This window comes from Daphnia magna, linkage group LG3 (assembly GCF_020631705.1).
Source record: "Daphnia magna isolate NIES linkage group LG3, ASM2063170v1.1, whole genome shotgun sequence".
Classification (NCBI taxonomy): Eukaryota; Metazoa; Arthropoda; class Branchiopoda; order Diplostraca; family Daphniidae; genus Daphnia; species Daphnia magna.
This window is the reverse complement of record NC_059184.1, coordinates 3,429,940-3,453,203: the sequence shown is the minus strand read 5'-3', so window position 1 is coordinate 3,453,203 and position 23,264 is coordinate 3,429,940. Positions and strand designations below refer to the sequence as shown.

Here is a 23,264-nt window from a genome sequence, read left to right as displayed (position 1 = left end):
TGACTCCGGTACTTGTTTAGAGACGTGACTGAAATTTTTTAAAGTCTATCGATCCCAAAACTTTTACGAGATTAGGACGCCATGTGCGTATACTCTCTGGATATCCAATATAGTTTAATGATGGGCGGAATAAATAGACATACTTAAGCTGAGAGCAACCGCGCCGTTCTTGTTATACAAACCAGCTTTCTCATATTCTTCTCCATTTTCTATAAAAACGTGCAGCCAATAAGCTTTTCTTCTCACGCCTTTTCTATTCGTGATATTTTCGCGGTAATAATATGAAAAACAAGAGTGGGGTGGTGACAAAAAAGTAATTCATGCCAAGGTTTGAAATGCGAACTCTTGTCAGCTGCAATGAGGCGCAGTTTCTCACTCACTCACTAAGAACACCTAATTAGAAGGCAAACATGGTAAAAGCAGGGTAAAAGTCGCATACTTTCCATATGCAATCAACGCTTCTTGACTCTGAGGCGTATAGTCGTGGCTGATGACGTCGGCCTTTTTTTTTCCCCCTGTGCCAAATCGATTGTGAAAACTCGGCATTTGGCGTGTAAAAGGAAAATACCTTAAAAAATAGTTATACAGTATGCGATAACACAATCATAAAAATAATGTGAGTCTTTCTGTTTGCAAGGGGGAACATCTGATTTATCAGCGGATAAGGCTTAACAGTCTCAGTTCCGGTCATAAATGCCAACGCAAGAGTTTGATATACTTGTGAATAGATTTCATTTCAACTGGTTTGCGATGTGAATCAGCGAGTTGCGTATTACAAATGATATATGGATGTGTGCGGTGACCGTGAGCTTGCTTCATCTCCGTCTCCCTTCCGCCGGTTTCTTTGACTTTCTGTGCTGTACCCCAATAAATCTTAAGGGTGGAGGTTTACATCTATAGTGCATTCTTCCGATAATACACAGATAGTCGTTGTGTATATGCGACGATCTCTCCTGTATACATCACCGAGATTTCAAACTTCGACGATTGCGCTTCCGTAGGAAATCAAGAAACAGCAAGAGACGTAGCCGTGAACTCGTTGTGTTGTGCGAGGCACCCATTGAAAAGTTTCATTATGAAAGTCTTCTTCTACAGCATATCTATTTGATCCTTGATTACGGTTCCGTCCTTTCTTTCCGTAAACATGGGGTGAGGTCTATTTCGACGGATGGATCGATACCTTTATAGGCTTTGCGTTCTTGCTAGGCCTTACTGTTAGGAAGGGAAACTTGATTTGATACCGGGACGCATATGACGGTAAAGTTTACTGACAGATAAGCCTCACGGCAGTCATGTTTATTATATAAGTTATTTGCCAGGAGACAGTTCTATCCCGGGGCACGTTAATTACGCAGGAGCACAGAGCATCTCATTACGACATCCGATATTCTATGTTTCTTACCAAAATGTATCATGGAACTACGACATTTCCCAAGATAATTGTTTACACAGAAAGAGGATGTTTCGTGATGAGCTACTTGATGATATGTTGCATACTAAATTCTTTTTTCCAATTTGTCTTTGATGTTATGCGTCACTGAGCACAAAATGGTTCGCTCCAACGAGTATTCAGTACGACATCTGTGCTTAAGGTCAAGTTAGCGGGACGTGACTGTAAACTCGTAAAGCTGATATGACATCTAGGCCAGAATTTTTACACGCTTGTGACACTTTGTTTCAAAAACAGGAACAGGAAAATCTAGCGAAGAGGTATATGAGGCGACAAAGCTAAAACTCAATTTCAACTAAGAGAAAATTTTCCCAAAACTCGTTACTTTTTCCTTATTCTCGGGAAGAAATAGGATACTTTGGCATCCATTTAAAACCAAGCGAGATGAATTTCTTGTGGAAACGAAGCATGTCCTATTGAACTTTAGCAAGAACGTTACTTCTATCGAAATTGATTTCTTTCGAAAGGGGGAAAAAATGGGGGGATTAAAGATGAAGTTCAATCGCTTTAGATTGGTATTTTTTTCTTTGAAGACGATAAAATTGCAAGTTACTGATTGCGAAATAAAAAAATGCAATGAAGCAGGTTATTATTAAAGGCCAACTGCGACAGCTTTTTGAAATAAATCCGATTTTGGAAGGCAGTCGATCATAAATTTTGCTACGTCGGCACGAGGCATTCTAGTAGGACTTGATTTATCTTTTAAGAAATAAGCATCAATCTCCGATTTGATTTTTCGGCCTATTCAGAGAACGGGGAACTCTTAACAGTTATCTAATGTTCCCATAGGCTTCAAATTTACCTGACGCTGTTCCATTGGTTAGTCCAGGCGGTCGAATAACGGTGTAATTGATGTCACTGCATTCACTTTCAAGGTATTTCTCCATTTGCCTCATGTTAATCAAAATCGGTCGAAGCATAGGTATTACCAACCATCGCACAATGAACCCTTGGCTTTCGCTGGAAGATACTACAACAAGTGAGAATTAGCTATTGTCATTGTTATTTTAAAGTTTCAAGAGATAATGTGCTTACTTTCTGTGTAATATGCCGTCATAACAAGTAGTCTTGGGACTTTAGCAGCTCTAATTGCTCCTATGATTGGTTTGATGGACTCCGTATAGCCGGTTACTTCCGAGCTTCGTTTGAAGCCTAGACAGGAAATGACGGCATCGGTGTCCTTAAAATGGGAAGTCAAACTGACTTCAGAGAAAATGTCACCATTCACAACCTGTGCCAAATGGCATTCATTTCAATATAGTGTTGCCTAGTAACATTAGAATAAGAAAAAAAAACTACCTTGAGACGTGGGTTCTGGATTTCTTTAAGGTTGTCTGGGTTACGAACTATAGCAATAACTTCATGCTTGCCTGCGAGTGCTTGCTTCACTATCTGAACGCCTGTCCCACCTGTAGCTCCGAGCACAGCAATTTTCATCGTAAATCGCGAATATTAACAGCCGAGATGTTCGATTCTTGAGAGACTTTGAAGCTCTGATAAACTAATGTTCTTTTAGTCAAGAGTTCTCTTGTCGCCCATGGCGATCAGATACGACGTTTCTGATAACAGGGGTAGGTTACATAAATATTTATCAGTGTGAAATTTCTGATGGCTTTGTCGTTCACCTGGCATCCTGTTTGAACGGTCAGTTCCGAACTGCCATGAAATCTTACGACATATCCTATAAATCTGTATTTTAAACACTTTTCGTTAACAAAAACAGTCGTTACATTCTGAAAATTAGAAGGTACACAAAAATAAACGATATTTCCCAGCAAAGAGCTTTTTAGTTGGTCGCTTCATCCTCCTTGACTTTTTTGGCAGACGTACCTTGAACGAGATCTTTCGTTGATGAATGACGTTTAACGCCCTCTTTGGGGGAACTTTCACTCTTTTCTGCTTTAACCGGACTCCCTTGACTCAACCAGTTTGTCATAAACTTCCCGCTCCCCGAGAGCTTTTTAGGTTTATTCAAATCAATGGGTTTTGTGAGATGATTCCCCTTGTTTTTCGCATTGTTGACATCGGTAGACACAGGATGAAAAGTTAATATGGACGAAGCTTTTAATTTGGCAAGAGCTTGTTCAGCAGGAACGCGTGTGTAGTCAAGCCAATCGCGGACGTCATCTTCCGTTTCAAGAATCGCTGGCATTCTTTCATGGATCCATGCGAATGCCGAGGAAGAGTCCATAGTTATTATACTGTAACTGTAAATGATGCTATCATCTTCAGGTGATTTCCAGATATCAAAGAGACCAGCCATCGTAAGTGGTTTCGGTCCTTTCCATCCATCTTCTTTAGACCAGAGCTCGTCTAAACGATCCGTCCACGTCTCTGACTCGAACATTGATTGCTAATAAAATAATGAAAAGTTAACATCAGAATCAGAATTAAATATAATTAGCAGAGTACTCACTCCTTCAGGTTGGGGGAAATATATGATGTATGGTTGCTTAATTCCACCTTTACTCTTAGGTTTTTTCCATTCATAGAATCCCTCACAGAGTACTACACAGCGTCTACCCTTATTTAGTGGATCCTTGTAAAGGCGACTCTCAGTAATTCTTTCAATACGGCAATTGTTTGTTGAAATCTTGTGCTGGGTTGGAGGTCCCTGAGAAAAATCAGCCACAATGTGACATTAGATCAAACAATAGAAATTTTTACAGAAGAAACAGGGGTACCTTATGCCATCTTGGAATAATTCCCCACATCATAGGTGTTAGAACTCTGTCATCTGGATCAGCATTTGGGTCTAAATGCTTCTTGGAAATCATTACAGGCCCATAGAATGTTGGGACAAAGTTGGTAGATGGATTGCATTCCTTCCCATTACTGCTTTCTCTCCATTCAGCTTGAGTATAGCAATCAGATTTCATTTTCTTGTAGGTGCATGCTTTGCATAATACATCAGGTGATAACGTACTAAGCATAGAAAGACAACGAACAAATTCTATTAAAAGTCATCTAAGTTAAGAGAAAAATCGTTGGCGTAACGAATGTCTAGCATTTAGATTTCAAGGACTATAGAAATGAAAAGTAACAAAAACAATTTTTTCTGCAATGAATAATCATTCTAATAAATATTTGAGATAAAGTAATACCAAGCAGTTCGTCCACACATTTTAAGAACTTTAAGCATAGAGTCAGAGCTAATAAATGGCGGTATTATGATTGAACAGAGCTATTGCTATGGTTTGCGTTAGCTGCTCTAATTTATAGTTTTCATTCGGAGGGCGGGCAGAATAGGGCTCGGCCCCGATCACATTCTAATCGGGGACACCGCTAAGCTTCCCTGATTAAAATGAATCGGGGAAGTTCGGTGCGGTGGGATTTCTTTTTTCGGTGCGGAACAGTGCTATGATCGGTGCTGCACCGATAGCACCGCTTCAGCCATATGGGGTTAGTCTTACCAGTGACCTTGAGTTCTGATAGCCCAACGAGAATCACGTGACTAGGGTAACATTTGTTCTTGTTGGCCAACTGCCAATTTAGATGACTATTCATTGATAATCGGGGAAGGCACCGATCACCGATATCACCGCACCGAGCACCGAAATTGCTTCCCCGATTAAGATTATCCCCGCACCGGATCGACTAAAAAGCTCCCCGATTTACGCGGGGCCGAGCGCTAGGGCAGGCAACCAAAATGCCATAACCTGCCGAGCTGCCAAGCAAAACCAGCCGAACAGCACTGTAAAAGATGGCTGGCATTTTAAATGTCAAAAAAGTTTGTTGGTTATTATTTAGTGCTATTTTATTAGCTACTGACTTGAGTGGTGAAAGAATCACGGAAAAAATTTATCAACGGATTGACGATGGTTTTAGTTGCTTTAGAAGGTTAAATGGAACCCATCAGATTGGTTGTTCATGTAAGAAGTCAGAGTTTGACAGATCAATGCTAATTAAATCTACTGTATAATAAACAATGTCTAACCTTTAATCATTTTTTAAATATTTTTTTATTCAGCATCCCAATCAGGAAATGTAGGTGTTGTGCATTATGTTGGAAAAAAACTGGATTTTGATTGGCTTCTTGAGGTTGGCCCTGATGCTCCATATGTGGTTTTACTAGCTCCGGACTTGTTTAGAAGGTTCGGAAAACAGTTTTTCTTGGTACCAACAATCCAGATAAAAATAACTTGCATAAACTGTCCTTAAAATTTCAGAGAAAACCTGATGTCACTGAAAAATTCAGGCAAAGTTGCTGGCATAGTAGTTCTAAACCAAACTGATACTACATTTCACAATCCATCTCCAGCACCACCTTATTCCAATGACTTAACATGTCCCAACAAAATTACTGGTTAGTGGCTTTGAAAAAATGTTATTATATATGTATTTATGTATTTTTTTCATTTGTGCATAATTTTACTTCTTCATAGGACTGTATAAAAATGATGAATTTTCTTCCTACTGTGATTCTAACCCATGGAATCCTGCTGGAGATGCAATTTTATTTGAAGATTTCCAATTCCCAATTTTTTTCATCAATGAAACCAAGCTAAATCAATCAGTCCTGCTTGATGATGTAAATTATTTTAGTTTTGTTCAACATGTTAAGTTGTCTAATATCGTTTGTCGTTGCAGTGTTATTTGAAGTTCAATCGACCAATAGAAGGTACGCCCCCCAGCTATCCTTTATGTGCTATTGAACTGAAGGCTTTTATGTGGGCCGCGGTGGATACACCAACGTGCCTTCGACGGGGACGTCTCAACATGCTACTCAATCCACAACCTTGTAAGCCACCGTCTATGATTACATCATCTTTTAAGCAAAAACTAACAGAACATACTTGATCTTATAGCCGAGTACTGTGATCCTTTGGGGAATGTCAATATTTTTGTCCCTGTATTGGCCGCAAACAAGAGTAGCGGACCCGTTCGCAACCACTCCGTCATCTTCATCTCTGCCAGATTAGACAGTGCATCAATATTCGATGGTCTGTCAGTTGGTGCCGATACAGCCATTACAGGAATGGCTACTCTGATAGCTATTGCAGATATGATTAACAAGTTCAAGTTCGATATCCGTCGTGAGGAGATCGAAAATATCTTTTTGGTACTTTTTAATGGCGAAGCTTTCGACTATATCGGATCTAGTCGCATGGCCTACGAAATGACTTTAGGTTGATTCCACATCTTCAATTATGCAAAACACATCAACTTATTTAATTTCTTCTATACAGGGAAATTCCCGAAGCCGTTGAAAGAAGAAAATCCATCGCAAAGTCCTCTGATTGGGCTCGAACATATTAAATATTGGATTGAGCTTGGTTCTCTAGCTCCTCATGGTGATAAAAAAATTTATCTGCACACGGATCCCAAATCGAGGAGTGATATACGGGTTGACTCCAACGTAATCCTGCCTGATTAAAGATACTTTCAATATTACTTAATTTTTTCTACCTCAATAGGTGATGAATTTGATCAATGCCCTTATGAATAATCAGGGCAATCTTACTGTAGAGTCTGTCAATGCTTCAATCCCACTGCCACCAGCCTCTCTTCAAAGTTTTCTCAAAAAAGATTTGAGCATCCCAGGGCTGTTGATCTCCAACCACAAGAACGCATTTACCAATCAGTTTTACAACAACGAATGGGATACATTTCAGACAATTAGTTCTTCGAAGTTATCAAAGCATCTGGCTGAGGTTGCTCAGACGGTATCAGCTGCTATCTATAAATTGGCTACAAGGGATGAAATGCCTACGAACATCGTAGCAAACGTGACTTTGGTAGGTTTTTCAATCATTAAAAAAAATTAAGTGCGTTTTAGAGTGGGAATCTTAACTGTATAGTTGGAGAGCATTCTCGAGTGCTACCTGGTCAACGCCAATTGCAGCCTCTTCAGTTGGCTTTTAAACGGTAGGAACAATTTAGCTACTGGAAGCATTTTGCCGACCTATGTGGGTGTGACGCATGGTGATGGTGCCTACAAGGCTCTTTCGCTACGGACCCGGCACCTTTTGGCGATGGTCAGTGGAGATCCACTTGATATTAACAAGACAGCTTGTATAAACAGTGATCACAATGAAGTATGTATGATTTTTTCCAATCCAAACATTCAGCGTCGTTTAACTTGTCAGCACTTTCCTACAGATTTACCATTACTACTGGATGGGAGAGTACGAATCAAACAATTCCAGCGGAACATGTTATCGCAGCACTATCAAAACTTCCTACGCGGTTAGCCCAGCCTTTGAAATTGAAGGTCTATTTAGATATTTTAATTTTAAAAAAATATATTATATACCTAAATTTAAAATAGATTACGACTGGGCATCGGGAGAATACTCTTCCTGGACAGAATCCAGGTGGGAGACTTTCTCAGTTCGAATATTTCTAAAAGCTTCCTCGCTCCAGGCAGTCTCCATATTCGTCTTTGGAGTGGTAGTCCTTTTGTTATCTTTTGCGGTAACCTATTGGGTAGAAACAAATTCTGCTCTTCTTTTCCCCCCGAGGTAAAGAGTACAAAAAGTTTTAGCAAGTCATTCCTTAACCTGTACATTTTGACAAATTAATTTCAGTCCAGAGGCAGTTGCTTGCTAGGACAACGCAGCAAATCGCATTCCATTGGTAACGTTTAACTACGGCTCAACTCATCCCATTGTCCAGCTGTAACTAGTTTAATAACGCCTGAGAGTTTGTTGAGTATCTTAACAAATAATTAACCACCGATGTGATGTGATTTGCTGCCTTGGACGGCTTTTCACACTTTAAACTTATGTCATTTAATAATATTTTCTTGTGTGCATATTATATTTTGCTTGTGCATGTGCGAAGTTTGAATGGAAATGACCTGCTATGTCTTCAGTGTGATTATATGCAACGTATGCTCTTTTTAGTTCTAATTCATTTCATTGAGATAATTGGTGAATACAAATTCCGTAAGATTGGCTGATGGCAGTGGTTTTATATTACACTAATATCGTTGTGATGTTAAGTTTGATGGATTCGTGGTAACCAAGGTAACCTTACGGATGGAAGCCAAACAAACAGGTTAGAACAGTACGTGTGCAATACGAGGTTTTAGGTAACTATAAACGAAGTGCAAATGGAGAAGTCAACCCGTAAATCTGACTCTGGTGTAAATGGCAACCGAAATGAATCAACCGCTGACAACGAAATCGGGCAACTGGGTCCAGGTGCTTCTTTCACGGTATTTACTCTAATGGAGGATTTGATTGACAAGATGAAGCTCCTCAAATACGAAACAGAATTCGCCAACGAATTCAACATTAAACCTTTTCCAAGGTACACTTAATAATAAAGAAACCTATCACTAAACATCAATAATTAAATCCGAATAACGATTCAAATTTAGACATTACTTTGCTATACCTACCAATCCGGGGGAGCAATTTTACATGTTTGTTGTTACAGCTGCGTGGTTGATAAGAAAAGGCAAAAAAAAATTCGATACACCCCAGGAATCTGATGACCCCAATGCCGCAATATCAAATATATTGGACCACGTTCGCCGTTTAGTACGATAATCTTAGCTTTTACTTTCCTTACTAAATTAATAAAACGGATGGACACCCGCCATATACCTTAGGGAGTCGCTATCGAGTTCCCACCAAATAGACTGAAGCAGGGCTACGGCGAGCACGTTGTTTTCGTTCTTGATCGGTTGGCTGACTACGCATTGAAAATCAACAACTTTTTATGGGATCAGTGAGAAAAAGACAGCAAACACCTATTACGTAAATCTAACTTCAATGTCGTACAGGCCTCAGGAAAAAGACGAAGAGGAAGTTGTAGAAGAGGAGAACGGAAGTGGAGATGAACTTGATTTGGATCAGGTAGAGGAAGAAATGGCTGCTCAATATGGAAGTGACGACGACGAGTACGATAAAGACTTCTTCAACCTTAATGTTCAAACTATTACCCCTCACGTAAGTCAAATGCGAGCTGATGTACTGGAATCGAATGCTGATGCTGAAGCTTGGAAGATCGAAGTTGAACGTGTCATTCCACGACTTAAACTCGCAATGAAGCCTGGTAAGTAATGCCATGGCCCACAACAATCAATAACTGTATGTTAAAAAAAAATAACTCACAAGTTTTGTTTTGGGGCAAAAAAGATCCCCGGGATTGGAGGTCACGACTAGAATTGCTATCAAAATACAGTGCAGGTGTGTCAAATACGATGAGCTCATCTCGAACAATGCTGCAAAAGATCAGCACAGACATCGAGAAGAACATGGAACGTGTGGAAACGAGAGAAAAATACCTAAATTCTCAGCTCAGTGGATTGTTGACTCAGTACAGCAAGACTCAGGAACAGCTTAAACAGGTGGAAGAAAAATACACCAAATTCAGTGGTACGTCGATCACCTAAAATGGGATATTCTCCAGATAAATAGCAATATTTTACTTCACAGTCGGGATAGAGGAACGTAACCATAAACTAAACCAATTAAATGACGAGATACAACACATCAAGAACGAGCTTGATGAACGTAGTCTCAACATGACTGACGGAAGTAAGTTCCCGCAGTTTGAAATCCATATACGTTTCTCATTTCACTTCGGTGACATAAATTTTTTTTTCCGTCATAATGTGAATAGCTCCCCTAGTTAACTTGAAGAAAGTTTTAATTCGAATAAAAGGAGAACTGACATTAATGGACGTTCGTATCGGAGTAGCCAGTCATATATTACTGCAAGCCCGGATGAAACAGTCCACTGCTCTTCAACATCTACTGCTAGCAAATTCAACGACAGCTATCACCAGATAAAACAAGTAATACACCTAGTTTGAATAAAATCTGTTGATTCTGGTTCACGAATAATCATCACTTTCTTCAAGAAGAGGGTCGTAAAAGAATGAACTGCTCAGTGCTCATCGCATAAAGCCCGAGCCATTAATGCGACTTTCTGAGCTCGTTGAATTGCGTCACCGCACTTGGCTCGGCGCATAAATCTACAATCTTGAAAATATCCTTCATGGCGAGGAAACCCGTTGCTTTCGTCCGAAAAAGTCACCAAACCTAGTTCAAATAATAAATGTTTACTAGAATAAATAGCTTATTTTAATTTATTTTAATTTATTTTTCTTACCTTGACCCCAAATCCGGCCGCCACGGAATTCACCTTCATATCTCATACCGTCTGATCTCCAGAATGCTCCTGGTCCGTGAAACCAGCCTTCGGAAAATGTCCCCTCGTACCTTGAACACACAAGGCAAAAGACATTTAAGCTCGTGATATTGACAGGCTAAACGCTCGTTACATTATTACCTTGCACCGTCCGAGAAAACAAGTACACCTAAACCAGAGCACAGTCCTAGTTTAAATTGACCTGAATATACCGAACCATCGGGAGTAGTAAGTTGCCCTACACCGTGTCGCTGCCCATTCTGGTCCCACTCGCCTATATATTCGCTGCCATCACTGTATTTGAATGAACCATATACAGCATCCTTGTTTTCTGCGTCTAATAAAAAAAATATCTATTACTTTCAAGTTTTCAACAACAAATAATCAAACGAAACTTACCCAACGCCATCGTTAGCGTCCTTACTGCTTCCACGTAGACAAAGTACTGAACATTAAAAGGATTATTTCTGTACGAAGGCATAAATCTAATTAGGAGGGGTCACACAGGCAAACGCGTAAGCACAAACAAATCAATAATCACAATAAGAAACAATGAAATTCCAGTTAAATAAATCAATAAACATAAAGAATGTATTTTTTTTTCACCACCTAAGGTGACGATACTGTTACAAACAAGGTAATGTCACGACTTCCTAGAAGTAACCGCTTTTCGTGCACATGATTTACTGATAAACATTTGGTCTTTAGGAGTTCCAACTAAACCACCTAAGATGATCTGAAATATTGCATATAAAGGCTAATGGCGTTCCGAATGTGCAACAATACAACTGAAAGACAAGAATGATTCTTTTTTTTTCTCTAAGAACTAAGCCTTGCGTTGGCATGGGAAGCAATTGTCGTAGCTCGTCTTGCTGCTTCTAGAGCAATATCATTAAGAATGACTGGGGAATTGACTGGTTCCTTGGTCCACATTTTGGATAAAACCCACTGGAATCCATTTGAAGCCTGTTTCCCAAAATAATGCGCAACCAGGAATATGAAACCCGGCGTTAACAAAATTATGAAGTCCACCTACCTTGGAGCAGTTTTTACGGAAACGATCATATATAAAAGCCTCAATTGGGCGTCTAAGAGTTCCAATATGGAACTGCGATTCAATCCAGGCCTGCCTTTGCACAAGTGTTTGTTGGGGGTTGGTTGGATCTTGGTGATATTCCACCTTCTCTGTGATGCTCTGTTACAGAAATGTATAACAGATTAGAAAAGTTTTTTTTTTACTTTGTAGAAAATTAATAATTATAGAGTAAATGCACTTGCCACAATTTTGTTATAACCAATGTTGCGGGTATAAGTTGTTAAACTCTGTTTCTTAGGGTCAACAATTGATTCTTCAATTATCCCCACAAGTTGATGAGGAACAAACTTGTCTGCCCAGCGTGGGCCCTGTCCAGTTTTAGTCAGGAATCTGACAGAGCGTAGCTTTCCAGACACCAACTCTCTCTGGACAGTATCCTCAGTCAAAACATGTTTACTGCAACATGCATCCATACAATTAATGCAAAGAAAGATCAAGAATCAACACACCTTTGTTACCTATATGGGTTAGGATAACGCTGCCAAAACGATTGCACGACCTGTTCCCAAGGGTGTTTTAAAACTATTCCCATCTCATAGAACTTCATTTTTGATTAATTCTAAATTCCACGTTCAGCAAAACTATAAACTACGTAGAATTTAGTTTGAAAAGCAACAGAGCGAACCAAGAGCTTCTTTGGAAGTGAGATCAGCACATGTAATGAACACGAGTTGAAAAACAACATGCCCGGGAGCGACTGTGGGTAAAGACGGGTAATCGGGTACGTCTACGTCCTGAATACAGGGTTGCAAAACGCGTGAACATTGTCCCTTTCTGGGTGGGCTAATCAAAAATGAACTTCTGTTATTAACCGTATTGTATACCAGTTAACTTAAAAATGACGCTCTTCCTTAAATTAATAGTAGTATAGAATGCATAATATTGCAAACATTAATCGAAAACGAACATTCTCAACCAAGAATTCACTCCAGCTTGCGTAAATAGTCAAATAAGATTCGGATAACAATTCCCATGCTTATCTGCAGGATATAGGTGGCTACGTGACTAATTCTTTAGATCAATAATCTAGACTCAAGACTTCGATTACAGTTAAAGGGACGTATGGGTAGCCAAGATGGCGTTGAACTAATCAATAATAATACAATAATAATAAATATTTATTAAATTATGATTATTTATTAATATTAATAATTGATACCAGAATTTAAAGAAAAAATCTATTACAGCTACTTTGCGTTTCAGTAGGACATTAAAGAAATATCGTACCTTCAAAATCCAACTTTTCGGTGCCCGTCCAAAACCACGTGTATCTTTAGTTGTGCCCTAGTGAAGTGAAGGACTTGCTACTCTGCCATCATAGCATGTTTTTTTTTTCTCGGTGAGCAACTAACACCCGTAAAACTTTAAGTATGATGAAATTGAAGCAATAAAATGGTGTAACCTATTGTGCACTTGTCCTCAAAGTCAACAGAAGCAAAAATGGAGAGAGTGACCCTCTTGCCCCTGCCCCTGCCTGTCCCTGCCTGTCTGTCTGTGATGAATGCTGATATGAATTTGAAAATCGCAAAACAAAACCGATGTTTTCCTAACCCTTTCCCTACCAGGCTACCACCTCGGCTACTGCATTGTTTCTCTAATCTTTTCTCGAGGGAAAAACATAACTTTTTTGGTGAGAAAAAAGTTCGAAGATTTGCAACTTTTACGAACACGAACATTTACTTTTCTTTAACCTTAACTTTAATTATCTCTCCTTGCCTTTTAAAAAATTAATTGCCCTGATAATGAACGAGTTAGTATTCCTAGGCTTAAGCTTATCGTGCTTAACAAGTTAAACAAAACATGTGGTAAACGCATTATAGCCACCAGCCTCTATCTTGTTTATTGGTTTAGATTTAGAAGGTTAGAAATTTATGAGTCATGACGTTAGGAAAACGTTACGTTAAAGACAGGATCAGGATAACAGGAATCAAAAAGTTATATGTTAATCACTTAATCTTAATTCTTAATAAATTTTTCACTTCTCGAATATTGATTCGTTTGGCGCCGGTGTAAATTTTTGCCATTTAAAAACGGTGAGAGCGCAGACGATGTTTGTTGACATTTTTGTTTTTTAATTGTTCAAACACAACTGTAATGCAAAGTTTATAATTCCAATAAAACCCTAGTTAGCTATCGTGAAAGCGAAATCCTTATGTGAAAATTACTCAGCATTCCTTTGTGCATTCCTTGTTATCGTGTAATCTCAAGTCTTAGTTGTTATTGGCGTCCATCAGTTCAACCGAATAAGTGCCTTGAAAAATGTTTCGAAACTTTGTTTCTCATCAATCTAGAATGATCTTAACATGGGCTCCCTACAAAAAGCCTGCATTTTGGGTTATTTTTCTTGCCATTCTTCTTCCTTTCATGATTCCCGTTATTCACATGATAATTTTTTCAAAATTGTGGAAGCAATACAATAGAACCATTGACAAAAAAACATGCTCCTGCTCATGCTGGGATACAGTTTTTAAAGGTATATCAATAAAGTCATTGAATTATGTTCATAACTGTAATGCAGTATTTTTTTGTGTTATTTGTTCTGCTTAGGAAACTATGAGGCTGGAATAAGTGGCTACAAGCATATTTACTTTAATGCAACAGAACAGTCAGCCAAAATTTGGCTGCTAACAGTCCTATATGTTATTGTTTGCTATGAATCAATGAAGTATCTTTTGAAGTTGTGGAGTACAAAAGAGCTTCGTTATACCATGTTCATATTGTTTGCCAGTGTGGTCTACTCTCATTATTACTCATTTTGGGGATATGTAAACTACTACAATGATGATTTCTATTCACAATTTTATCACCAGATGTTCTTTTCCTTCACAGAAATATGCAGTACTTTTTTTGTGTTGAAGCTTGCCAATCTCAACATTGAATTGTCATCTGGTAAATTGCTTTTTATTATTGATATAGCCATCCTCCATGTACTCACAGCAGGATGGGATCAATTTGTCACAAATGTCATCAAACAGGAAGGTGAACTGCATCAAGTGCTAAGAGACATTTTCTTCATGCTACCGGATCTTTTACATATTGTCATTGCAGTTTATCAACTGTTCAAATTATCTCAAATCAAAAAAAGACCTGTGACACATCTAATTTCAAATGAGCAGTTCTTTGGCTCTGTATTGTTGGTTTCTGCTTTATGGGTTGTATGCCTTACTTTATAAATGCTTCTGATATGCGGGCACCAGGTTAGACTAACACGATGTTTCAAAATAAAATCTTTGAAGATCTGCAATAGTTAAGAACGTATAATGACTTCAGGTCCTCCACCGTAGTGTGAATGAAACAAATGCCAAAGAGCGGCCGACAGTTGCGCGAAATCAGAAGCTATTAACAACACCTTGTTAAAATATTTTTATACAATAATGAATTTAAACATTAACTTACATGGTCTGAGAACCCGATTACCGTTGCGCAAAATGGTTATCGGTAGATTTTCTACCGGCCCGGGTAAAGAGGAGTTTCTGTTCTTAACAAAATTCTCCCACTTTCGAAACCAATTCATAGCGATGGCATAAATAGGAACAGAGGATTTTTCGTTTTGAAAATCTCTTTGCAAATCGAGAAATGTGTCGAGCTCTTCTCTTCGTCTTAAAGGCAATAATGAATGTACAGTTTCCACAGTCTGAAGCATAACATAATGTGAATGTAGGTCACCTCACCTCTTGTCCATCACTTCTTGCTTTTGGTGACACATAGGGCACCTAAAAAGTCGATTGCATGCTGGGCCACCACCGAACCTGGCAGCCGAAACCCTTTTTTATACACTGCTGGTCTCTATTCTACGAATGAATATAGTACCTTGTATGCAGGGCTTCCCAAACAACGGCACTCACTGGTAAACACACTTCTTCGAGCCTTTCGATTTTCAACGGTTGTACGCCTCCGTGAGGACACAAAAAATCTTGATTGTGTATCATTCCTGGTTCAGCGAACGTTTTAAACTTGCAAAACCATTTGCATGAAATGTAAAATTGCAATAGGCCTCCATCTGGAATTAAGTAGAGAGTTTTTATTACTTTTTGATAAAATATAACGTTCACTTTACAGTACTTGACTGGGCGTCTAGTTCCTGATGTGTTAAATTAGCTATATGTCGGCGAAAATCATCCATTTCATTTGTTCGTCTTTTACGATAAAACAGAACATAGGCTTGGCAATTCGCCACTGTTTCGACCGACACCGGTCTCGCTGACGAGTCATCGAACTCCATCCACTGGGAAGAAGGTTCATTCAAGGCGTAACAAGTATAATGACCACCACCAGCTGTGCCGTGATGCACAATTACAGCAATTAAGTCATAAATGGTTATTTTCGAGGAACAGTCTAAAAAAAACGTAAACGAAGTCAAAGTTATATCAAATCATTGGTTGGCTAAAGATGGAGAAAGAATTAAATGATACCTCGAGTTAACCAAGGCTTCATGTCCAATCCCCGGATCGGAAACGATATGTGGGAGGAGATCTTAGAACTAAACATCGGCTCATGGCGAAAGCGTTTGAGGTGAATAGTCAAGACTTCTGGCAAAACTTCTATTGTAGAAAATTTTATACCATTACGGAGCTTTTTGCACTTTTCACAGCTAGAATGAAAGGAAAACAACGCGTTCTCATTATTACTGGAATAAGAACTTAGTCATTTGGTATCGAAGGTTACCTGTACATATTATCGCCTTTGAGCTCATCAGCACTAAAGAACGCAGACAGGCAATCATACAGATGACCGTTTGGTCCCCAAAACCAGCCCCAAACGTAATTCCACATCCAAGACATCCACCCTTGTTTAACACTCTACAAACATTTATGGTGGGCTGGTTCGATTATTTTATAAAAATAAATTAGGCTACCTCGTCTTCACTTTGGCTCCATGTCTGCGGCACCGACTGATGAATTACATATAGTTGGTCTCGACTGGGAATCGGCAAAGATAGGTCCTGGAAAGTCTCCATTCGGTTCGAAATCTAAGACATCAAAATAGTTTACAACAATTCAGAACACTTTTGCATCTCTAGCCTTACCAAATTGCAAGTCAGACATTCGACGGAGCTAAGAATCTGCCCGTCAAAGACATCTGACACAATACTACGAAATTTCACGGATGAGCTGTTAGATGCCTCAACGGATGTGTTTCGAGGAGACGGAGATCTAAAACAATAACACTAAAATCTTAAGCTTAAAATTCTACGTTTTTAGATGAAATTACCTGTCCAACGCGTCAGAGAATTCACTATCCGATGAACTTCTAGTTCTCTTGCGACGTCCGGAACGATAGGTTGCATTTGGACCTGATTGAGATGACCCTTCGTCATCGCTAACACCGGAATCACAGGTCAAATATGATTCGGATTCAGATTGTTCGGAATCTTCGTCCGACTGATTATTCTCGGAGAGTTCCTCCCGCTCTCGGGCATCCAAGAAGGGTTCTTTTATTTGAGAAAAAAAAAAAAAAAAAAAAAAAAAAACTTTTAAGTGGCTAATGACTTCTACAAAACCTGCCCATCCTACCTTTTAACTCTTCATGAAGCTGATCCATAAAACAGCGGAGGAACTCCTGCGAGTCATGTTGCTGAAACCCACGGAACATTTGAAATACCTACATTTGCGATGCAAAAGAATCGGCTACTCAGATTGTGATCCAAAATAGTGTTTTCTTTTTTGTGTTTTACCAGCTTAACTGCATATAGAACGGAAGTTGGTGCAATCGTTGAGGGAGGATGTTCACTCCACACATTCTGGATTAAGTTCCTATATGCTTTGGCTAATGAAGTTCTTTTGATTTCTTTGTCTCGATCTGTAGCAAAGAATGCAATTTCTTATTGGGTATGGACAACTATTTGCTATGAACAAGTTATCATTGGGTAATACCTGTGATAGGCATGCATTCAAGAAAATACTGAGTCATTGGAGGCACATTTGATAAAGCTTGAAGGGCAGCATTCAAGTAGCATGTGTTACCAAGATTTTGAAGTCCAACAATTCCTGTGTGGTTTAAATGGTGCACATAAACATAGTGCTTCAAATAGGAATAATTTTCAGTGGTACCTCGAGTTTCACATTTTACTCTTGGCAGATGATCAGATTGTACATTCTCTTTGGAAAACAAAGTCAACAGATTTTGGTTGATGACTGGATCATTGTTGAGAGGAAACATTTCACCTTCACATTTATAGCACCAAATTCTGAAGGTGTTTAAATTCAAATGCAAGCAATGGTTATTGTAGTCCTGAAATGAGATAGTTATGGTCAATATATATGCTTAAATTTGAATTGAGCTCTTTACAAACTTGAAAATGATCACTACTGTGATCCTTGTGAGTTTCACCACACAGTATACGATAGCATTTTGAATGTAAACAAAGCCAGAGGTTACGACCTGGAATTTTACATGCTTGACAATGGGCCTAAAATCAAAACAACCATATTATTATTATTTAAAAATTTTACTTTATTTTATTGTTTAGTGCTGGCAAATAAAAATAAAAAGACCAAAGTTTTTCTCACGTCTTCTGCAAGGGACGTGAGACTCTTTGAAATCCCATTCAAATTAGCTTTCGACGATAGTTCTGCAAGTCCAGAAAACCCAGGATGTTCAGCGTGTATGCACTGGCTCTTCTTTTCCATCTTATCTGCAAAAGACGTCCTCACAAAATCACGTGAAAACTGAAAGTTAATGCACTAAAGCTTCCCACATCAGAAAGATATCAGCACACTCCCGGAGACGTCAAGACTTCGAATTTCGAGACGAGCACGATAGGTTAGATATGAAAACCACCTAGCGGACAATTATTAAAGTACCATAGCCACGTAACAGTAAAATAACGTAAAAAATTCCAGGGGAAAGAATTAAAACTGGAAAAACTCATGGTTTCTTTCACATGAAGCATCAAATTCTCCGAAAATTTAATAGCTTTTAAGGTTGCTATCACTGAGCGGTTCTTTGACGTATTCCTTAATAAAAGCGCGCCATTTGAAATTATTGATTGCTCAAAAGGTTATCAGAGACGCTTGTTGTTTACGAACTAAGCTGGACGTCGGGAAACTTGGTAGTTGACAAAATGTTTAAAAAGCATACATAAAAAATAGAATGAAATCGTGTTTGTAAGCATAATCAAAGCAACACCCAACTTTCAAGATTTGATAAGACTCTTTACATCCTCTTATTCCCGTAATTAAATTACAGCCATGAATTTTTGCCTTCCCAGCAATCGAACTAGCTTCCCTCTTACGTCAACGCCACAGTACGTTAATTTTTTTTAATTTTTTTTTTATTTTTGTCAGTGAAGAATGCAAAGTTTGGATCCTGATAATTGGATTGCGAGATTTTGGTGCTCTTGCGAACTGCTTCGCTAATCGAATAAAGACAAAATAGCTAAGAATCCCCAAATGCAGGACACAATCCATACCACGCCATTTGCCTACCCCTTTCTAAATCAAATGCCGAATCGTGTTTTCCCTCTTGTATTTTAAATAGTACATGACTAGCAGAGTGTTTTAAAAGTTCCCTACTTCTATTTGGTTCGTGCTATCATTCATCACCGCCTAATACCCTTCGTATACAATCGAAAAGGCCATTATCCTTCTCTAATGAAACCTAATTGGATCAAGCGATTGTCGTGTTGCATGCAATTGGGTATCTCTAGCATGACGCTATACAAATCGCTCGCGCACGTCACAGGTGAACAGTGGAGCATTTTCGAACTAACAGGTTTTAATGATGGCAACGTTAAAATTCATTGGAGCAAATGAGAAATAGTAAAGAAAAAAGAAATAACAAGGTGATCGTATGAATCTAGATGCTCGGCGACGTCAAAATGAAAAAGTGGGAGGGTTTATCGCGCGTGGCACATGCGCATTAATGTTTCTTCATTCGTTCAATCAATAAATCGGTCCCAACAAAGGCATGTTCCTCCTCGCAGACTTTGCTTCCATCTACACATTGGAGCTAGAGGGGAGGGAACATTTACTACACAGCTCTGTGTATACAGTATATGTATGAGAGAAGGTATCACGGGCAAAAAGAGGATTTAGATTCTTCTATGTGTCTATATATGTGTGTGCTTGCCCGGCAGCGCTTGTAGTTGACTTTGAAGAATAAGAGGAACGACACACACGCGTGCATTCTGCTCTTGTTGTTCTCCGTCTACTGTGACAAAAAAAAAACCACAGCAAAGTGCTTCCCAATAACCATCATTCAACAACGGTGTAAGTGTTTTTGGTTTTTTTTTTTTTTGAATATAATCTTGCCTACCATAAGCGAGGGGGATATGTTGACACCGCGTTGCGCTGTCGGCGGGAAAAGAAAAAAAAAGATTCAGCCAACTGGGGATTCTGTTTGGTATGGTGGGGGACTGCTCAACCGCAATGCAAACAAATTCCGTGCTACTGTGGTTCCTCTACCACCACTCTCATTTACTTTTTACACGGTCTCTCGAGTATCACACGTCCATGTCACACAAATATGTATATAGAGGTTGATATTAGGGTGCACAAGTTGTTGTTTCTCTACATCTCACCTGTGAGTCTCTCAGTTTAAGCTCAGGTGCTAGGGTTTTTAGTTCTCCCACATGTTCGATATTTGTTAAACAGTTTCGCTAGATGTACGTGTTGAATTAAGGGGTATACATTGAACAAGATTTTGGCCCTTCTTTAATTAAGGGGTGGGGATTAGAGTCGGTTCAATTCTCCATTTTCAACCCATTTACGACATACTTAGCCAACCTATTGAAAATTAAGCCTGGATCAGTACTTCAGAAAGGGAATGAATTTTTTCCAAAAAGCTATAGAACCACAAGAGAGGATCCCTATACTCGTTTAATGTTTAAAGGTCTGACGTCCAACTGCAGTATTAACGAGCGCCTTGTCTGGAGCGCTCCCCCACCCAATAGGAAAAAAACATCAATAAACGATGAGACAATAAACAAATAGAGTGGTTACTACAAGATGTCCAAACCCAACCCCCTAACTATGCGGTGGTAAATGGAACGCTACATTGTGTCATAAAACTCCGTGATTGACACAAATGTAAAAAAAAAAAGTAGAAACATGAATTTTTACTTTATCTTGTGCAGGAAATGGCCTTTCCCGCAACTCACGCCAAACGAGACGCCATCGTTCTGCAAGCGAGCAGAGGTTTCGCATCGGCCCCCAACTCGCCTCGAGTCTTCCTTCAGTCCGGTGGTTTGAACAAACGTGCGGACATAATGCAACTGATCCGTCAGGCCGATAAGCCAGGCTGCCCCGACGTCGAAGCCATGCTTCAACGCATCTGCTCTTTGTTTCCAACCGCAAGGGAATACGACGTCAAAGAACTTATGATCAAGTAAGCAAAAAAAAAAAAAAATCCAAACGGAACGCCACATCGTAGCTGATCGATTGGCTCCAGATGCAATGATGCCAAGAAAAGGGTGACTACACAAATAATAACAGAGAGACCGCCTCTCTGATGATGAACGTCTCGATCGATACGCCACGTCGGCATCAACGATTGGTTCATCTTTGTGTAAATGTACCTATTGAGGTGGAAATGGAATGGCGAGCGCGTCTTATGTAGAAACATGTTTAAAGTGGCTCCAAGTCGACTCCACTCGCGTGGAAACAAGTTAATGGTTCCCATTTTAAGATTAATCGTTTTGACATATTGATCCCCCAGCGGGAACTCTATCTGTCAAAGCTTTTTGCCCTGTGCGTTTGACGGAGATGTTACTTTGAATTTCTGAGACGTTTCCCTTCAACGTTTTTTTTTTTGCTCTGTAACTTAATTATAGGTATCATTACCGTGAAGCTGTGGTTGTTAGCGCCCTTCAAGTTCTCAAATATCCGTTGACGATGCCAGGCCCAGCCTCAGTAGCCACTCCGCCTATGCGACACCTTCCACCGACATTCTATGTCCCATCTTCGCTTCATGCCTGGAGTGAGACTGCAAGCGACGGGCGGAATTCCAAACTCGGCGGAGCCTTCTCCACGACCAGTAATACACCCATCCATTCACCTTTACCAAACCGTCCACATCATTCTCCTAAAATCAAATTAAAGTAATAAAAACAATCATTTGAACCTATATGTTTATGACAATACTACCAAACGGTGGGGATTACTTTTAAGGTATTTGAAAAGCGTTTTCCCGAAAGCGGAGGAAACTTTCCTGCTGGATCTGCTCGTCGGGTATCGTATAAAGTCTATCTGCTCATCTCATTACCATCTCAGAGATTTAACGGGAGGATCCATTTTCGGTTGAAAGCAGAATGGACAATAATGTCAACCAAGTGACGCAGCAGCTGCTGACACTTGGCCATCAGAAGAAGGATAAACCGACGCCATTAACCCCTCGGCACAGTGTGATGTCACCGGCCCCTAGTATCATCGAGAATGAACCAATTGAAGAAGAAGTTGTCATCATAAAGAAGCTCCCCTCGCTCTTTGAGATGCAAACAAGTAATAGGGAATGACTGCTATGATCACGTCAACTGCAATGATAGCAGAGATGTTAATTCTATTGCCCCTCTTTTACTTAAATGTGTGATTTGATCTATTTTTGCAGTCAAAGAAGAACTAAAAAAATTTTTTCCTGACGAGGAAGAAACCGTAATTCAATTGGCTTTAGAGAGCACTGACTTTGACTTGCAAAAGGCCCAGTTGATCCTGTCAAGTTCCCAAGAGCGTGATGAATCTTTTTCTACAATCAAAAATTTGACCTTGAGGTATGACTAAATTCTTTGTGGCAATCGTATTTTAAGTTTGTTCTAGAATTCTCTAATTTCTCGTGAAAATTACGAAGTGGCATTAAACACACCGTGACACTCTCGTCATTGAAATCAAGCCCGTCAGTTTTATCTACCTTCAAAGACATAGCAAATCTCTACTCACCTATGAAAGAGCTGGAACCGAATGACGTCGGCCATCGTTGCAAACCGATGCACCAACCCATCGTCAGCACACTGGTATCATCCCTCTATCGTGGAAACAATTATTCTCTTTTGGGGTATTACTTTTGATTGGAAGTTTTTTCACTTACACCATTAACTGAATTTGCTGGCTTTGTATTTGTAGTGAAAACTACGTTACGCCCAACGGTCCACAACGCAATCTAGTCACCGGCCCCAACAGTTCCCTACGGCGTTCTACTGACACCTGTAACAGCCGTTTCTTGATGTCTCCCGAACAGCGTGTGACGGTTCAAGGTCCCAACGCGACTAACCGACATGGTCCAAAAGTTACCCCTTGTATAAGTCTTTCTAGTTTCATCGCAAACAAGTTCAAGAAGGAATCAATGAGGCGTCTGTAGACTGTGCACATGTGTACACCTTTTCCCGCCAAACCTAAACGATCGTCCAAGAAATTCTGTCCAATATTGCCACGTTTCCTTTCTATTTGATTGCCTGAAGGTTGTTTATTCGATGTTCTCAATATTTTTGTTAAATGTTTTACATTTAAGTGATTGCAATTCTGTGTTGTTGAAATAGTTATGCCATTACTTGAAATAAGCCTATCGTCATCATTTGTGACAAGTCGTGTGAATGTGTAAAATTTAGTCAAATGAAAAGTAATAATTTTTCCCAATCCTGATAAGATATTGGCAAAATGAAATAAACTTCTAAATCTTAAA

General features: G+C 39.4%; 8 protein-coding genes across 11 annotated transcripts; 3 read left to right on the top strand and 5 right to left on the bottom strand.

Annotated features, from left to right (window-relative positions):
• Window positions 1–1,268: 1,268 nt before the first annotated feature.
• On the bottom strand, window positions 1,269–3,217 carry LOC116918719 (flavin reductase (NADPH)). Of its 2 annotated transcripts, XM_045171121.1 has the most exons (5): window positions 3,076–3,217; window positions 2,750–3,009; window positions 2,486–2,681; window positions 2,253–2,420; window positions 1,269–2,191 (listed from the first exon to the last, which is right to left on the bottom strand). In XM_045171121.1, exons 2-5 carry the CDS (start codon window positions 2,885–2,887, stop codon window positions 2,043–2,045), a joined length of 651 nt encoding a protein of 216 aa, XP_045027056.1. In that variant the 5' UTR covers window positions 2,888–3,009; window positions 3,076–3,217; the 3' UTR covers window positions 1,269–2,042. The 2 variants fall into 2 exon arrangements, with proteins under 2 accessions (XP_045027056.1, XP_032780356.1); XM_032924465.2 differs by having other exon boundaries at window positions 2,750–3,217.
• Window positions 2,954–4,679, bottom strand: LOC116918712 (abasic site processing protein HMCES). Of its 2 annotated transcripts, XM_032924455.2 has the most exons (5): window positions 4,555–4,679; window positions 4,135–4,375; window positions 3,867–4,064; window positions 3,281–3,803; window positions 2,954–3,139 (listed from the first exon to the last, which is right to left on the bottom strand). In XM_032924455.2, exons 1-5 carry the CDS (start codon window positions 4,590–4,592, stop codon window positions 3,132–3,134), a joined length of 1,008 nt encoding a protein of 335 aa, XP_032780346.2. In that variant the 5' UTR covers window positions 4,593–4,679; the 3' UTR covers window positions 2,954–3,131. The 2 variants fall into 2 exon arrangements, with proteins under 2 accessions (XP_032780346.2, XP_032780344.2); XM_032924453.2 differs by having other exon boundaries at window positions 3,128–3,803.
• Window positions 4,680–5,090: 411 nt separating this feature from the next.
• LOC116919255 (nicastrin-like) lies at window positions 5,091–10,917 on the top strand. Its single transcript, XM_032925211.2, is given in 18 exon segments — window positions 5,091–5,322; window positions 5,421–5,544; window positions 5,620–5,756; window positions 5,836–5,981; window positions 6,041–6,191; window positions 6,259–6,579; window positions 6,640–6,809; window positions 6,868–7,188; window positions 7,252–7,488; window positions 7,553–7,664; window positions 7,722–7,921; window positions 8,517–8,707; window positions 8,778–8,940; window positions 9,012–9,130; window positions 9,186–9,457; window positions 9,541–9,780; window positions 9,841–9,942; window positions 10,028–10,917. Coding segments are annotated over 18 exon segments (3,345 nt in total). The 5' UTR covers window positions 5,091–5,153; the 3' UTR covers window positions 10,198–10,917.
• LOC116919253 (MORN repeat-containing protein 4 homolog) lies at window positions 10,095–11,099 on the bottom strand. The gene is made up of 4 exons (XM_032925209.2): window positions 10,958–11,099; window positions 10,700–10,895; window positions 10,520–10,629; window positions 10,095–10,449 (listed from the first exon to the last, which is right to left on the bottom strand). The coding sequence occupies exons 1-4, from the start codon at window positions 11,037–11,039 to the stop codon at window positions 10,295–10,297; spliced, it is 543 nt and encodes a 180-aa protein (XP_032781100.1). The 5' UTR covers window positions 11,040–11,099; the 3' UTR covers window positions 10,095–10,294.
• Window positions 11,100–11,127: 28 nt separating this feature from the next.
• LOC116919252 (PRELI domain-containing protein 1, mitochondrial) lies at window positions 11,128–12,369 on the bottom strand. The gene is made up of 4 exons (XM_032925208.2): window positions 12,113–12,369; window positions 11,837–12,050; window positions 11,595–11,753; window positions 11,128–11,524 (listed from the first exon to the last, which is right to left on the bottom strand). The coding sequence occupies exons 1-4, from the start codon at window positions 12,199–12,201 to the stop codon at window positions 11,378–11,380; spliced, it is 609 nt and encodes a 202-aa protein (XP_032781099.1). The 5' UTR covers window positions 12,202–12,369; the 3' UTR covers window positions 11,128–11,377.
• A 1,319-nt stretch (window positions 12,370–13,688) lies between these two features.
• On the top strand, window positions 13,689–14,898 carry LOC116919251. The gene is made up of 2 exons (XM_032925206.2): window positions 13,689–14,127; window positions 14,202–14,898. Exons 1-2 carry the CDS (start codon window positions 13,914–13,916, stop codon window positions 14,825–14,827), a joined length of 840 nt encoding a protein of 279 aa, XP_032781097.2. The 5' UTR covers window positions 13,689–13,913; the 3' UTR covers window positions 14,828–14,898.
• Window positions 14,540–21,570, bottom strand: LOC116919247 (ubiquitin carboxyl-terminal hydrolase 20). Of its 2 annotated transcripts, none has more exons than XM_032925201.2 (17): window positions 21,437–21,570; window positions 18,164–18,288; window positions 17,947–18,063; window positions 17,705–17,885; window positions 17,528–17,641; window positions 17,329–17,453; window positions 17,168–17,255; window positions 16,866–17,085; window positions 16,681–16,807; window positions 16,510–16,623; window positions 16,320–16,453; window positions 16,067–16,245; window positions 15,717–15,989; window positions 15,465–15,654; window positions 15,326–15,403; window positions 15,051–15,253; window positions 14,540–14,990 (listed from the first exon to the last, which is right to left on the bottom strand). In XM_032925201.2, the coding sequence occupies exons 2-17, from the start codon at window positions 18,281–18,283 to the stop codon at window positions 14,902–14,904; spliced, it is 2,352 nt and encodes a 783-aa protein (XP_032781092.2). In that variant the 5' UTR covers window positions 18,284–18,288; window positions 21,437–21,570; the 3' UTR covers window positions 14,540–14,901. The 2 variants fall into 2 exon arrangements, with proteins under 2 accessions (XP_032781092.2, XP_032781091.2); XM_032925200.2 differs by lacking the exon at window positions 21,437–21,570 and adding an exon at window positions 18,352–18,370.
• On the top strand, window positions 19,640–23,264 carry LOC116919250. Its single transcript, XM_045171368.1, has 8 exons — window positions 19,640–19,864; window positions 20,731–20,981; window positions 21,427–21,693; window positions 21,764–21,823; window positions 21,903–22,093; window positions 22,200–22,359; window positions 22,437–22,640; window positions 22,709–23,264. Exons 2-8 carry the CDS (start codon window positions 20,734–20,736, stop codon window positions 22,941–22,943), a joined length of 1,365 nt encoding a protein of 454 aa, XP_045027303.1. The 5' UTR covers window positions 19,640–19,864; window positions 20,731–20,733; the 3' UTR covers window positions 22,944–23,264.

Bases quoted from the DNA above. Each gene is read 5' to 3' on its own strand.
- LOC116918719 (XM_032924465.2), bottom strand. From the start codon at position 2,887: ATGAAAATTGCTGTGCTCGGAGCTACAGGTGGGACAGGCGTTCAGATA. The intron at 2,682-2,749 runs GTAGTTTTTTTT...CATTTGGCACAG, and splicing joins TCCAGAACCCACGTCTCAAG to GTTGTGAATGGTGACATTTT. The intron at 2,421-2,485 runs GTAAGCACATTA...CACTTGTTGTAG, and splicing joins GACGGCATATTACACAGAAA to TATCTTCCAGCGAAAGCCAA.
- LOC116918712 (XM_032924453.2), bottom strand. From the start codon at position 4,592: ATGCTTAAAGTTCTTAAAATGTGTGGACGAACTGCTTG. The intron at 4,376-4,554 runs GTATTACTTTAT...TTCTATGCTTAG, and splicing joins ATGTGTGGACGAACTGCTTG to TACGTTATCACCTGATGTAT. The intron at 3,804-3,866 runs GTGAGTACTCTG...TTATTTTATTAG, and splicing joins ATTTCCCCCAACCTGAAGGA to CAATCAATGTTCGAGTCAGA.
- LOC116919253 (XM_032925209.2), bottom strand. From the start codon at position 11,039: ATGCCTTCGTACAGAAATAATCCTTTTAATGTTCAGTACTTTGTCTAC. The intron at 10,630-10,699 runs GTAATAATGTAA...TGTGTGTTCAAG, and splicing joins GTTTTCTCGGACGGTGCAAG to GTACGAGGGGACATTTTCCG. The intron at 10,450-10,519 runs GTAAGAAAAATA...TATTTGAACTAG, and splicing joins CGGCCGGATTTGGGGTCAAG to GTTTGGTGACTTTTTCGGAC.
- LOC116919252 (XM_032925208.2), bottom strand. From the start codon at position 12,201: ATGAAGTTCTATGAGATGGGAATAGTTTTAAAACACCCTTGGGAACAG. The intron at 12,051-12,112 runs GTAACAAAGGTG...TGCATGTTGCAG, and splicing joins CGTTATCCTAACCCATATAG to TAAACATGTTTTGACTGAGG. The intron at 11,525-11,594 runs GTAGGTGGACTT...TTTGGGAAACAG, and splicing joins TCCGTAAAAACTGCTCCAAG to GCTTCAAATGGATTCCAGTG.
- LOC116919251 (XM_032925206.2), top strand. From the start codon at position 13,914: ATGTTTCGAAACTTTGTTTCTCATCAATCTAGAATGATCTTAACATGG. The intron at 14,128-14,201 runs GTATATCAATAA...TGTTCTGCTTAG, and splicing joins CTGGGATACAGTTTTTAAAG to GAAACTATGAGGCTGGAATA.
- LOC116919247 (XM_032925201.2), bottom strand. From the start codon at position 18,283: ATGGAAAAGAAGAGCCAGTGCATACACGCTGAACATCCTGGGTTTTCT. The intron at 16,808-16,865 runs GTAATTTCATCT...TTATTGTTTTAG, and splicing joins TTCTCTGACGCGTTGGACAG to ATCTCCGTCTCCTCGAAACA. The intron at 16,624-16,680 runs GTAAGGCTAGAG...TTGATGTCTTAG, and splicing joins AATGTCTGACTTGCAATTTG to ATTTCGAACCGAATGGAGAC.
- LOC116919250 (XM_045171368.1), top strand. From the start codon at position 20,734: ATGGCCTTTCCCGCAACTCACGCCAAACGAGACGCCATCGTTCTGCAA. The intron at 20,982-21,426 runs GTAAGCAAAAAA...ACTTAATTATAG, and splicing joins GTCAAAGAACTTATGATCAA to GTATCATTACCGTGAAGCTG. The intron at 21,824-21,902 runs GTATCGTATAAA...GGTTGAAAGCAG, and splicing joins CTGCTGGATCTGCTCGTCGG to AATGGACAATAATGTCAACC.